Source organism: Lepisosteus platostomus, chromosome 7 (assembly GCF_059453375.1).
Source record: "Lepisosteus platostomus isolate fLepPlt1 chromosome 7, fLepPlt1.hap1, whole genome shotgun sequence".
In the NCBI taxonomy this organism is placed as follows: domain Eukaryota; kingdom Metazoa; phylum Chordata; class Actinopteri; order Semionotiformes; family Lepisosteidae; genus Lepisosteus; species Lepisosteus platostomus.
In genome coordinates, this window is record NC_142617.1 from 18,369,058 (window position 1) to 18,384,242 (window position 15,185).

The following is a 15,185-nucleotide window of genomic DNA, read 5'->3' on the forward strand; positions in this document are numbered from 1 at the left end:
GTTTGTCTTATTTTAAAATATTAGTGACATGAAATAGCTTCTTAAATTCTACCACTCACTTTTTTCTAGCCACACCGCAGTTCAGGAAATGACAGTTTCTCAAATATTTAATACATTGGGAACTCCTCACAGAGATGCTTGGTACTCCCTAAATACAAAGCAATTTCTACACATTTTAAGGCATGATGACTGCATGATCACTTCTCTAATCGGTTAAAGTAGCTTATGAAACATGTTTATTTTGTACTGATTGGTGACCTTTAAAGCAGTCTATTTGAAGGACACTTGACTTTTATTCAGGTTTTCTGTGGAAACCACTGTCTGGAAAAATGTATCAAAATGTTACCTTTAAAAATTCTCAGTCAACTTCCTGTAAGCATGCCAATGTTTAAATCTTGCTTTTATTTTAGTTATTTTTGTGGGTGATCATTTTTACCTGTTTTCAGTGCTGCAGATTTCAAAAAGTAACCTTTGAAAATAGCAAGTTACTTCACTTAATTTTTACCTCTAATTAAATTAGTGACAAAATAGCTAATTGTGCAATAACCTGAGAGTAAGCAGTAGCTTCGGCTAGCTATTTAGTCTTTGATAAATAAATGTCAGGAATGTAAAAATCTTGAAAGTCTGTTAAAGTGTACAGCCAAAGTACACAAAGTGTTTTACTGTCCACTATGTGTTCGCACAAGCAGTCAGATTTGTTGGCCTTTGCACTGGTTCTTGGAACAGCAGTGTCCATTCTCAAGAATCTAAAGATGATAATACAACTCCCAAGTGGCACACAAGTTTGAAATGTTGCTTGAGAAAATCCACAAAATCCTCTGCAATTGCTACCACATTAGCCGTTCAGTATTTCTGTGGCTTCAGACATCTGCTAAAATATCCTGGAACGAGTTATGAAATCCAAGACAAATGTTGAGTAGGCTACTTCATGGATGTAGCTTCCAAAAATTTCAAATACAAATGGCAAATGGAAAGAATTTTCAGTGTTTTGGCATATGGTTTTTGAAAATATCTCGTTGTTTCTTTGCTTTAGTTAAAAAACAAAACATCCATCTACAGTACATACACTCATTTTGTTAACCAAAACATAATTATTATGCGTATCATTGTTGTTGTTACTTACATTTATATAAGGAATTTCTGGAAACTCAAAGTGCTTTACAGGTAATGGGGACTTCCCTCCACTATCATCAATATGTAGCACCCACCTGGATGATGCGACGGCAGCCACAGTACAGACAGTATGCTCACCATACAGTACATCAGCTATTGGTGGGGAGGAGAACAGAGTAATGCAGCCAATTCATAGATGGGGATTATTAGGAGGCCATGGTTGGTAAAGGCAAATGGGAAAATTGGCCAGGATAATATCCCTACTCTTTTTGAGAAACAACCTGGGATTTTTAATGACAACAGAAAGTCAGGACAGTTTTATGTCTCATCCGAAAGACAGTGTTTTTTTGCTGTACAGTGTCCCCGTCACTATACTGGGGCATTATAACCAACACAGACTGCAGGGTTAACACCCCCTACTGGCCCCTCTAATACATCTTTCACCAGCACCCTTAGTTTCTCCCAGGAGGTTTCCCATCCAGGTACTGAGCAGGCTCACACCTGCTTAACTTCAGTGCATTGCCAGTTGTGAGTTTCAGGGTGATATGGCTCTAGCCAAAACTTACATTTCTTTGAAATTCAAAGAAATAACTAACAAAGTTAGCTGTATTTCTGTTTTTGTATACACATTTAGCTAAAGCATATGCAAATGTGCCTAGGATATAAAAACACTCTGAATGTAAACATTGCACATTACTGAAACTGCACTGTGATCCACATTTTATTCTTAAATGTTAACATTGCAACACCAAGTACTTGAAAATGAGAAAAGAAGAAATGTTATTCTGTCTAACAAATAATGGAAAACTGTTGCATTTTACAGTACATTGAAAATCTTTAGGATTCAGGATATTTTAGAAATTGGACAGGGACTGTAACCATTCCCCAACCCCCTGGGATACAAACGTGTATCGACCAAGCTAATATTCTTACTGTAGATATCATGGTCTTGTCTTCTACAAGTACATAAAAAGAAGAGAGGCTGCTTGGGTGGGATATCATGCCAACATGAGAACTACCTAGGTCAAATAGCAAGTGTGAAATTAGGGACTGAAATGGCTAAATATTGCTGGACAAAAAAATGTAAAAAATACCTTTTCTTCTCTACCAAGAAGCATTGAAAAGCAACTTATAGACTGAGTATTGTGCCTGCTCTGCTGCTGTAAAGTCAAAATAAGAAAAAAAACCAAAGTGTCTTTACCTAAAGTAGAAGCTATTAGTTATTCTAGTAACATTTACATTTAATGTGTTTTTGCTCAAATCACTTATCAATTATAATACTGTCTTATAATAAATCAGTGAAAACCACAAAGACAATGAAGTCTTTATAGTGCATTTTCAGATGGTTTTTCCTGTAATGTAAAGTGCAAAACTCTACCTTCTGGAACATGTATAAAATGGAAAAATCAGAACAGAACTTCATTGCTTTCTTTTTGCAACAAATTGCATTGTTTTTCTAGTTTTATAAGATGTAGAAATGTTCACAAATCTGACCCTTCTTTCTGATCATCTCTGCTGTACATCTATCCTGATGAAATAGAATGTGACTTTTCAATAAAGAATATAGTGTTTTGAAAACAAAAATATGCAGAGTACTAACCCACGTTTACATAGACAATACTAAAATTAGCAACGATCAAATCTTGTCATCTTACAAATCAGTCAGCAAATGCCAGAAGCTCAGCCAAGGAAGTATATTTTAAGGGGATATAAAACTGGTTTTCAATAAACTGTTTTAAAGGTGAATTGGCAAATTTGCATTCAGAATTCACAGATACTGTTTCTTTTTTTTTCTCCAGAATACGAAATCTGTAACTTGGTAAATTTAAGTTCCAATGTTTGCCTAGAATAGTACTGCAAGAAAGACAAAACAGTTAAACTGACAGTTTAACGGATTATACTGGATTGATAAAATGCTGCAGGAAAATACTAAAGAGGAATTTTGACAGAGTTACTAACTGTATGAGTTTAAGAACAAACAGCCGTTCATGAAACTGAATGAAAATGCTTTTTTAAACATTAAACATTTCCCTACAAGTGGTAACGTTCTCCATACCATTACGCAGACAGAAAAGACGCATACATTCAATTATCTGGATAAAGGTTGAGAAAGGTTGTGTTCTAAGTTAAGACTAAGTAATAAAACACGTGTTGTGCTCATACCAAAATGCCAAAGCCATGGATCTATCGATACTTAACATTACAGTCTGTGACCAGGTGTTATCCCAGTTGGATTAATTTGTTTTTCTAAACGCCATAGTGGAATGGACCCATCTGTAACTGTCTATAAACAATCATATTACCGTGGGAACATCTCTGTATACAGTAGATATACAATAATAGACGCACTTAAAGTGGGAATAACAATGAGCTATGGTCCAATTTACTCAAGAGTAAATGTGGGGTAGAAAAAAAAGTCCAAGAGAAAGGGAGGCGGTTGTCAACGCTACACCAATTTAGATCTGAGTTCAATTGTACTGCTAAAGCATTATTTTTTTTTCTACGTTGCCATAATTCAGATGAGATAAAGTCAAATTTAGTTATATACTGTGTGTATATATACTGTGTATAATCAATTTCACTTCGGGATCAATAAAGTCTTATCTATCTATATTTTTACAACCGAACATGTTTTAAACTATGTGCGCTTTCAGAAATGAAAATGTTTAACTGTTCAGAACACTATGACATCGTGAGAGTTCCGTAGTGAACAAAGGGCAAGGTACCTGTATACTGTACGTGGTAATACTGTGGGCGGAAAGGCAAATCAAATACTGAGAGTTCAGTAAATAGTAAATATCGCATGATATGAGGTGTAATTTAATTTACGGTACACGCTGTTTCTTTAGGCAAACGAGCGGTAAACTTGAATAAACTTTGAATTCAAGGTTTGGTTCCTCTAGCAGCGTGAGCTGTCACTGTCCTTTCAGAAACACACTTGTCCTTCCCAAGTAAGAAGGGGAATCTTTATTTTAACCGTGCTAATCTTAACTTCAACGCTTCTGATTGGGTTACAATTGCCAGCAACCATATAACAAGGCGGAGCACCTGCTAATAAGTCTCACAGGATCCGATACTGGACGGTTGCCTTTACCTTGAAATTACTGGATAATCAAGCGCAAAGGCGAGTTTGAATTGGACCTTGTACATGCCAATCTCCGCGCACAGCTCAGTGCCTGCTCTTTGTTTTCCCTGGGTTTCTCTCGCCCAGCGGTTTCCAAAGCCACAGCTCGTGGAATATTTGTAGGCGCCCGCTATTGGTGAAGCGTCTTCATCTGTCAAATACGTAGGCGGGACTCGGTTTGCTGCGGCTCCTGGGCTAGGGAGGCTGAAACTGCACTTCTCTGTTTCATAGCAAGAGCATCTCTTAGCAAGCAGTCACAGTAACGGTGTCTCAGCGCCAGGATCGGGAGAACTGTGGGACCTGACAAACATCACCATTCGCACAGGAGCGTATAATTCTCCACTGTTTAAATTGCACGCCTCACCTGGATACACCACAGTCTTCATAAGGAAAAGAAGCGAGACGAGTTGCCAGCTCACTTAGCTGAAGGAAAGGAGAAGAATGATTCTCAAGCAGCATTTACTTATTCTTTACAGCTTCTGTGGGATCGTTTTAAAAGGTAAAGTAAAACTTTAAAGTTAAACGACTTGCGATATAGGTTTTGGCCAGACTCTTCAGACTTTTCCAATTATAATCCTTGCACGTTGGATGCGAGAGGGTATAGGGGTATTTTATAACGAATGCTTTAAGATGTGATGGAATGACAATTCTAATGTTTTCATTTGATAAAAAATGCATTTTGTTAGGCTGCAGGCTACCAAAACACCATCGTAATTAAAAGCAAAATAACGTGGAATGTTCTTATTTCGCAAAAGACAAAAGCATACGATTAAGCAGTTAAGCATTGCGTAGCATGTATTAACGCTAATCACATTTTAAGTAATTGAAATTAAGCAAGTTACCAGAGCATTTCTTTGGACGATTATATTAAAATGGAGGTGAAACCCTGATACTGGATACAGTATTTTCCTAGTTTAAAATAATCAAATCTCAGAGGCGAAAGCAGTAAAAATGAAAATGGTTATACGTTAACTTGGGAAAAATCTATTAAAAAACTTACATTTTTTGTTTGCGGGTGATGAGAGTATTTTTTTTCTTTTTGCTGGTTGTAGATTTTAATGAAGCGTTGTTAAAGGATAGGTTGTGTTTGCTACTTAACTAGCGCATTAACATTATGCTAACTGCAACGGGATCTGGGCTTTACACATTGAGCATCAGGATGTTCCATCATTTACGGTGCATTAAATGGATGCATTTCATTTATAATGATGACATGCAGCAATTTATTAAACTTTTAAGTTAAGTTCTTAAATAACCACGATAAGACATGTAAGATACTGTGCATTGTTATAGACAATTAAAAAAAAATTCTGTGAAGGAAGGCACTATCGCTGAAACTAGTGTGAGATGGGATTCTCGGTATCTTCCGTACATTTTGTAGAAACTAAAATTACTCTTTTGTTTGTTATTTAATATATGCATTGAAACCCTCTTATCTTGTGTGGATAATTGCGTTATGGGCATTCATTTGGAGGGTTTAATTGGTAGCTTTTTACCCTTTTATTTGTTTTTATGGTTTAAATTGTTGGCATTCCACATGGATTCTTCGCTGACCTGAATATGGTATTTGCAGCAGTCTGCATCTTGGGGTCGTAGTAGCATAAGCTTTTATTTTTCTGGGCGGCTCAGGAACGATTCTCTCTTTGATTCTGTCAAGGTTGATCTGTGAACCAGCCTTTCCTTTACCACAAATTTAAATCTACAATTATACAATACGTACAGTACCTGTATATAAGGTATTGAAAAGTATGACTGTTTCCTGCATTTAACTGCTCTCCATCTATCCATGTTGCTCAAAAATAGTATTTATGCGGAACACTACATGATATAGTATACGTATGAACTGTCTTTGCTATTGATACTGTATGAATTCAATGACCTCTCTCGATTACTCCATACACCTTAGCGTAAAAGTTAAGGAATCGTCTACGCACGTAAACAATACCAGCGTCCAAGGTCAGAATACTAGTAAGTGATTTAGGCTACAGGATATTTTGTTAAAGGTCATATTTGAATGTTTGAAAGGGTTTTAAATATTTCTGAAAAGAATATGAGGCGCTCCTCTTCAGAGCAGTGATGATCGTGGATGATAGTTTCGAATTAGGCTGATTTTGACAATGAAAACGCGCACAAAGAAAAACAGACCATATGACTATTTTACAAGTCAGTATAAGACTTTAGTCAAAGTCATTAAAAGCGTTTGAAAATGTCGCTTTTTATCCTTTTGTCGATTCACTCTGTCCCACCAATGCCTTAAGATGCAAAGCCACCGCCCAGCAATACTGAATGGATTTAATGTTTTCGCCAGTTATCTTTCTTGCGATTTTTTTTACTTTCTAAATTCTGCACTTAATAAAAAAAGCTTTATTAAGGAAACATTACAACAATTTTCTTCATCTTTCAAAGTGAACACGGGGTTTAGAAAAGTTACTATTAGCAATTGCTGGTATGGTGAAACGTGCCTCGTCTTTCAAATGTGTAACTGATGGTTTCATCACCTTGTCAACACATTCGAACTAAAGGTGCATAAGGTTTTTTGCGATGTTAGTAACCAGCAGCAATTTAGCGTTGCTAGTGTATCTAACCATAAAGTCCGGCCACTGCCTAGTACAGTACGTCAATGCTACAACTTCATTTGTTCGGACCCGTCTCTCCCATAACATTATTAATAAAGATAAGCGAAAAATAATATCGGAAACAAAACATACAGTACTATAAGAAGAATACCCGTAAGATGTGGAGTAAGTGAATAGTGGCGCTAGGTTAAATTTGTAACATTCCCATATGCAGTGACACGGTTTAAGGATACTGGGTTACTAAAAAAAAGGTTGGAAAAATAAGTTACTCAGTCAGCCTTTCCCGAGAAAGGCCTTCGCAATCTGTAATCTGAGTTAATTAACGGATTTTGATCGATTTCAGCTCCAACCATCACAGGGATGCGAGAACGGAAGGAACACATCATTCTTATATCCCCTTTCTGCCTGATATTGACGCTACGCCCTTTAGAATAGGTTGAAGTTCCGCAAGAATTCTTGTATTTTAAGTTTAGCTCGTTGCTGCTTGTGATGTTGACGGTTTTCAAGGTGGCAGAAGTTACTTCTACAGGATTGAAGACATCAGAACTAAAACGTATTTTTAAATGCCTGTGAGACATTTCCCTATCAGTAACCTGGAGTGATATTAAAATGAGTGCCAGGTAAAATAGTTTCTGTACAGAATGAAACACGCCACAATCCCCCACCCCGGTTTTTGGTCTTTTTAGTTTTCTTTTATTCACAGACTCCTTGTAAAAACATTTCCCCCACCAAGCACAAAATTAAAGAATCTGTCAATGTATTGTTTGCATAGATAGCATTCTGTCATTTATTACAAAACGTGGTATTTATATTGGTGTGCACAGCTTAAAGTGACTAATAAGCTGCGATGCCCACAGTTAAGTTTTTCATTTCTGTGAATACACTATTAATCATTGCTTTATTTTTCTACTCAGTAAATTCCCTGATCTTTAATCCTGTCATATAAATGAGTAAGTGAAATGCATTGCTTCCCCCCCCCATTTTTATGTCAGTGTCATGAACTGTGAAGTGGTTTTCAAGTAACTTGGCTTGGGGAAAGGTTATAAATTATTGATCTGGAGATGATTCATTTCTCAAGTCTGGTTTGCAGGTGCTCTCTAGGCTTTTATATTTAAAAGCCCGAAAAACTTATGTAACGAGACAACCTCTAAAAGCAAATTTCAGAAACTCCCACAACATCCTCAATGAAATTTGAATATTGTCACATACAGCTGTTGACTTTCTACCAGCATAACAGCTGGTACTGGGTTCTAGTAGAATCCTAGAAGCACTGTCTGGTAAAGTGTTAGCCAGAGCAGGTTACTGGACAAAAGATGAGGATGTTCAATGTCAAATGTCAATTTGACATAGAGGTTCAATTGGAACAGAGTTTGCAGCAGTAGTTAATATAATATACTTTATTCTTGCTCTCTATAAATTGTTCTGTGTTAAATGATATCCCATTTTAATAATACAGTATATCACAATCTCAAAAGTATTTATATTTAAATGAATTAGTTTAATTGTGTTTTATTTCAAGAACTTTATCATACTGCAAGTATACATGCAGGCCAAACTCTGCAGTCTTGATGGCGGACATAGTAAGTAGAGCCATTGTACTTTGGAAGGGCCATACAAAAATGGGATCTTTCCAATCCATGCCACTGCAGGATAATCAGTACCTTACTGTATGTTTTACGTTGATTGTGTTAAACATTAAAGAATTGTCTGTATAAGAAATCATCAGTGTAACGTTATTTTATGATAGTTCAAGTGGGTATCTGCATCAGCATACATAGGCTGCAAAGGAACCAGTAATAGGTTTATTCCATGCTGAAAAGAGAAGAAAACAAAACATTTCGTAATCTACTGTTCACACGGTTTCAACGTATTTGAAGGGCTCCATGGCCAAAAAGTTCTGTTTTCTTTATCTTTTCAGCATGGAATAAACCTATTATTTGTTATTTTATGCTATCCAGGCACATCTATTTCTTAAGACAGCTCTGGGACTTGAAACACCATATTACAAGATTACATAATTGGTCTAAGTTCTAAGTTTTTCAAGCACATAAACCTCTCCAAAGCTGCAGAAAAAGGTACTGTTAAAATTAATTGTGCTTGTTAGTGGAGAAATATAGCCTCGATTTGACAGTTCAATTGCATGTTAAAGTTAAAAAAAAACATTGATCATCATTTGAAGAAGCAGCAATATCATTTATACAAGGTTTATTGCATTACAGTCAACATGCTATGGGGTGCACCTTGTGTCCAGAGGCACCACAAAAGGGGAAGCATCTAAGATGGAGAATGGCCTCAGTGTTGGGAATGACACTCTTCCGTGTATACAGAATATATTCATATAGTAAATATTGATTGATGTGTCCTTTACAAAGCAGTTACATGTGATCTAAATCTCACGATAATGCCCAGCAAACAACAGAGTCAGGTAAATAGAAAAGATTTGTACAGTATATGATTCAGACGTTGACGGATACAAGATAATTAACAGGTTTTACACGTAGGTAAGAACAATAAAGGATGGTTAATGTGAGGTGCAGAATTAAGACAGTGGGGAAAAGAAAAAAGAAAAAATATTTCCAACATCTAAGCAATGCAGTGTAAAATGGAATGATAGGTTACATACTCTAGTAAAGAATGTAGTATACAAATCAAGACAGGGTAAAACTGTACAATGCATTAGTTAGATCACATCTAGAGCCCTTCATACAGGTATACAAAAATCCAGAGAAGTGCAACAAAATTCATTCCACACTTACTGTAATGAAATGTGAAGACAGGTTGAAGAAACTTAGTTCTTACAATCTTAGTACAGTACACAATATAGAGAGAGATCTAATATTAAAGTAAAGCAACAAAGTTGATTCCAGTGGTTATTCCAGGTAATGGAAAAGTTGTGGAGATATTAGTGGAAACTGTAAAATTACATAATAGAAAAAAAATATTGAGAGCTTTTAATATGTGGAGAGCATTTTCCAGATTGTTGGATGCTGTGATGGGAAGTGGAGAATTACACTTTTAATGTGGGAGAATATTCCACAAATATGTTCTGCTCGTAGTTTACCTCAGGTAACACTCATTGCCTAATAGAACCTTAAATAACCTGCATATGTTGCAAAAAAATATAATTCAATTACATACTTAAAGCATCAAATTCAGGTCAGGGTCATTCTGTAGCCTATCTACACTCGTGGCACAAGAACTATGCTTTTAAAGCTGTGACTGGGCTAAATCCCAGTGAGAATGTACCGTAGCTTGCTAAAGTCTTTTGACCAGCTTTAAAAGCAAAACCTTTTTAAAATGTCAGTAAAATCTTAAGTTATTTTAGGTTCAGCTTTTTGTGTATTAGACACTGTGTACAGTATATAAAATTAAGATGCTATTTTCACTTTACAGAAACGTGGATTATCCAGTGTAATTTTGATACTCAATGGAATTAGTGTAGACAGAGCTTTTATCTTCCAGTTTGGCATGTAAAGTTTTAAAGTATTTGCTGTCTCTAACCAACACTTGGCATGGTCCACTTGGGAATATTTTGTATGTTTCCACATCTTCACATTATTTTAAGGGTTTAAAACTACATGTTTTTGAAATTCTTACATTAGGCAATTTTCCAACTATTGAGATAAGATAATGATAGAAAAAAGTTGCAAATACAGAAAGCGTAGCAACTCAAATTTGTAAACTCCAGGAGAACATCAAAACTGTCTAACTACACAGCCCTACTGATTGTCCTCTTGGGTTTGTGTAACGGTGATGTCTTTGTAATGTAAATGTCTTAAGTGTTTATAATGTGACAATTGTGTGTCTGGCATGGCTAACAGTAATACTGGCCTTCCAGTTAACATTTTAGCTCCCATAACCAACCCACAATGTTACAGCAGGCTCTGTGAATATTACATTGTTTTGTGTGTGTGTGGGGGGGGGCTGTGCTGCACTTTCATTTAAGGGCTTGTTTATCAACAAGAAAAACAAAATAATGTCTGTTACTGTACCTACTTGATGAAACGCTCCTTTTAGTTGTTTTGGTAATCTCAGTTTCAGGGAAGTCCCTGACTTTGGATGGTGGCAAAAATCCTGGAATGAAGTATTTCTGCCCTGCCGTGGGTTAACTAATCCCTGCAGAATTACTAGGATGTTGAGTGCCAGTCACCACTTTTTTCCCTTTAAACTGCAGTACTGTATGCTGTATAAATATACTAGCAAGAGGAGACCGCCATGTCTGTCAAACTTCGTTGCAACTGTAGTGTCTTCAGATCACATCTATAGTACATGGGTAAGACAGAAAAACATGTATTTGGACAAGTGATAAATACAGTCATCAGTTGCCGGTTTCGTTGGCTGTCATGCATTTTTGTTTTTCATTAATTTCTTGGCCAACACATTGGAAAATCTTTGGGTTTCCATTTTTTAAAGAATTAGTTTTAATTATCAAGGAGTATTCTACAGATTGCCTCATGTCAGAATTTGCATTATGTAGTTTGCTCAGAATTGTCAGGGACAAAAGCAATAATGGCAGAATAACGACAAAACAAGACTAGACCTGCAGAATTTATTTCCTACATAATAGCAGTTTTTCCTCAATGTATTGCATGCAGTGTCCTTTCTGTTCCCTCCTCCCCATCTCTAGTGTGACACCGGCTGAGATATTAGGAATTTCCAATGATCAAAGAAGCTCTTTTGTTCTTTGAGGTGATAAAAAAAATAGAATGAAAGGTTATTAGGAGCAGAAAGTATACTTCTTCAGAATAGTGTACACCTTCAGTATACTTCAAACTCTTTAGAGAATGAGCTTCAAAAAGATCATCTGTTTATATTATATAGAATTTACAGTGACAACACACATTACAAATTGAATGAGTCTTTGACCCTTTCGCATAAGCAGAACAAAAATAATGTAATGCTTTTGATTAAGCAAGGCTATCTTACCTCTGATTCCCCCCCACCACCTATGGAGTTCCACTTATTAATTTTTTTTAAATTAAAATGATATTTTTGAGAATATTCAGGTGTTTGTCTGCTTAAAGAGCCTGTAAGGTTTACTTTTACAGTAAGATTAATTAGTTGCAATCAAATTTGTTCATTAGCAAATTCTTCTGCTTTCCAAGTGTAAAAATGGAAAAATGGCCTGAAATACAATAACTTGAATATATGTTATGCATATATGAGATGCAAAAAATAGTATTTCCATACACTGTAGTTATGCTTATTGTTAATTTTGCCATGGATCCTATAACAGGCTCAACATTGCCTGCTTTGCTATATGTACTGTAGAACATGAAAATGGTTTTGTGGCTTGCATGACACCAGTTACTGTACATGAGTTATTTTACACTTTGATAGAAAATTGGTAATTCAAAAACTGAAATAGTGAATACTAGGAATGGAGTTGTTTGTGGTTTCATAAATGAAGAAAGGATTTGGTAAACCAAACATTCGGTGCATATGAATAAATTAAGTTTTTAAAACCATGTCATTGGCTCTTTAGGTTATTGAGAAAAATGTGCATTTCTCTCCTTGAAATGCATTTGGCAAATGAAACATTTCAGTGAGTCCAATCTTGTGTAAAACAGTGGAGATGACCCCTCCTTTGTTTTTAAACAGTGCAAAGAGTGATGCTTAACAGAAATCTTTCTGCCAGGTAATGTTTTATTGAATGGTGCATTTTATTGAGAGTTGCATCTTTATCATAACTTACTCTCAGTAAGCATTTAAAGTAATAACTAATGTATCCTTATATAAATCACATTATTAAGGTGATTTAAGTTTGATGTAAGTTTAGGTTCCTGCACTGTCAATCATACAAAAGTACAGTAGATAAAGACATCTTCAGGACACAAAACCTAGGCCATCTCCTACGTCTACAGTAGCAATGTCAATCTAATACCATGATTGTTTAAATACAATATAGACTGAAGTAGAAGTAGGAACAAAGTATAACAAAAAGTCTAATGACAAATACTTAGTCTGGAGCATTGTTTCTTTTTGAAAAGAGTCTGCCATCTTCTCAAGGGGCTGTGTATCTATTAAAAGAAATAAAACCAAAGCAAAACAACGTAACAAATAAGATTTCAGACTTCATTACCAGAAAAATCTTTTTTCTTGACAGAAGAATGTATAAAGATACACTTTGAAAGATGTTGTAATTCTGTGAGACAACAGCCATAATTGGGATCTGTCCATTACAAGGACACATCCATTCAAGTTTTCAGAATAGAAAGTGCAATAATTGTCTTTGATTTTGAATGCATTTTTCTCACGAGTAGGAAGCCTTTCAAACAATGATATCTGCCACCAGAGGTCAACTATATTCATTGGCAGGTGAAGATCAGGAAGAAATGGGGTCAAAAATAAAACCCTGTGTTATTTGGATATGTTGTGAAGTAAAGTATATTAAAAGAATTTTCTGACATTTGACTATTCTGAAGTTTATAATTGATCTTAGAAAAATCTTTGTTAGAAAGCTAAGGGAGTTCATTAATGTTAAAGGGAAGAATATAACACATGGTTATTTAAAAATACTTAAGAACTTGTGAAAATTAGCATATTTTCTTAATACCAGTTACATTACATGATTGCACGAAATTGCAATTTTTAAGAATAGTTGTATGGTCTTTGCATTTTGTAACATTAATTAAAAGTTGGAGTTGAGAAAAAAAGGTGGAAAAATTCTACTGCCCTATTGATTTCCCGTAAGGTTGATCTACCGATGTACAGTAGCTCTGCAAGTTACCAGCAAAGAAATGTTCAACTAGTATACAGCACTAGGTGGGAGAGCTGACTTTCCAAAAGGTCGTTAATCAGAACCTATTGTATCTGTGTAGTCGTAGACCCCGGGTGAGCGGACAGAAGCACCGGTGTAAGGTTAACAGGGACCAAAAATACAAAAAGAGTGGGAAAAATGCAACAAAGGCAAAAAGAAAGAGTACTGCTGTGCCGCGTTACCTCAAGATAGGCTTACCCTATATAACGGGGTCCAGCCTGGTGACCAGCAGTGAGCAGACTGGACTTACCCTATTTAGCGGGGTCCAGTCTGGTGAGTAGGGCGCGTAAGGTAAAAACAAAACAAGAACTGAGTGCATAACAAAAATGCGTGCGTATGTCTGCCCCAATGAAAGTGCGTGATGGGACAGGCAAAAATAAAAATAAAACCTTAAATCGGTTGCAATATCCTCCTGGGCTGTCGGAAAAAACTCCCCCCCTTCCTGCTCGTCCAGTCGGAGGGTGTCCAGTGTGCCTTTATAGGCCCAGGCCAGCTGGGGCTCATCAGCTGGAAGCCAAAACAGCTGGGACTACAGAGGCAAGGCATCGCCTTTCTACCAGAGCTCCGCCTCCAGACTGGACACGCCCCCACGTAATGCCAGACTAGTATAAACCAAGTGTAAAAATCTACCTGAAGGCGTTACTTAAGATGTATCCTAATTAACCAGTCTGAAAACCTCTGACATGTACCCAAATGTACAAACAGTAGAAAAGCACTTTCAATTACATTGGGCAGCTTGTTCTAGTCACACAACATTTATGTAAAAGACAAACTGGTGTACTTCTGGTCCGAGTTCTAGTTTTTCCATTATGTCAGTAAATACTGAAGGCATATAGATTATTCTGATTTGGACATTGGGGTCCTGCAGTCCTTTTTAGTTCACAACTATTGTAGTTTTTATGGTTTATAGACTTATTTAGTGTATGGACCAATAAAAGTTTGAATGTGTTGGAAATATGAAATGCTCAGGTGACAGTAATTTTCAGTTATGAACTGGCATATTTAAATGCAATTTCAACTGGTGTGGTTACTTGAACAGGACAGTTTTGGTTACTGGAAAAAAATACTGTACCATCATACAGAAAGAGAATGAAAATTAATATACAAAGATAATTGATTTTCGTTCCATACTTCACAATAGTACATTAGATGTGGCCCTTTTTCCAGGAGATCTCCTTTCTTTTTTTAGTGAAAGTGGCAAACCAATATAAATAGGTATATTACTAATTTCTGTGCAGTCTGCATTGCAGATTTCTGAAATTTTGACAGGATCATCTGACTGCTGCACCCTCTCTCCTGTCTTTTAGCCTGTTGTGTTTGGTTTATAGGGTGGTAACACCATCTGTTGCATGTGGGCTGTAATTTCACACCTAGACCAACACTGAACAATCAATTAATCTTGAACATGATGCAAGCAACATAAGTATTTATGAACAGAATAACTGTGCTGAATAAATATCGGAAGCCAAAAGTTTCCTTGTCTATTACTAACTAGTCAGAGTTGTTTTTTTTTCCCTGGGTGCCAGTTTCATAAGCTTTGTCCATCCATTTTCTGCTGCAGCACTCTTATAAATATATACATGATAAAGCGGAAATTTGGCATTGGTTTAAT

General features: G+C 36.2%; 1 protein-coding gene across 6 annotated transcripts in view; it reads left to right on the forward strand.

Annotated features, from left to right (window-relative positions):
* The first annotated feature begins 4,286 nt into the window (after window positions 1–4,286).
* LOC148658419 (cell adhesion molecule 2-like) overlaps window positions 4,287–15,185 on the forward strand; it is a 698,357-nt gene continuing 687,458 nt past the window's right edge. The window contains exon 1 of one of the 6 annotated variants that reach the window (XM_088639574.1): window positions 4,287–4,736. In XM_088639574.1, the coding sequence (XP_088495700.1) occupies window positions 4,679–4,736 (58 nt within the window). In that variant the 5' untranslated portion in view covers window positions 4,287–4,678. The remainder of the gene's footprint in view (window positions 4,737–15,185) is intronic. The other 5 variants (XM_088639573.1, XM_088639577.1, XM_088639575.1 and 2 more) reach the window with 5 other exon arrangements.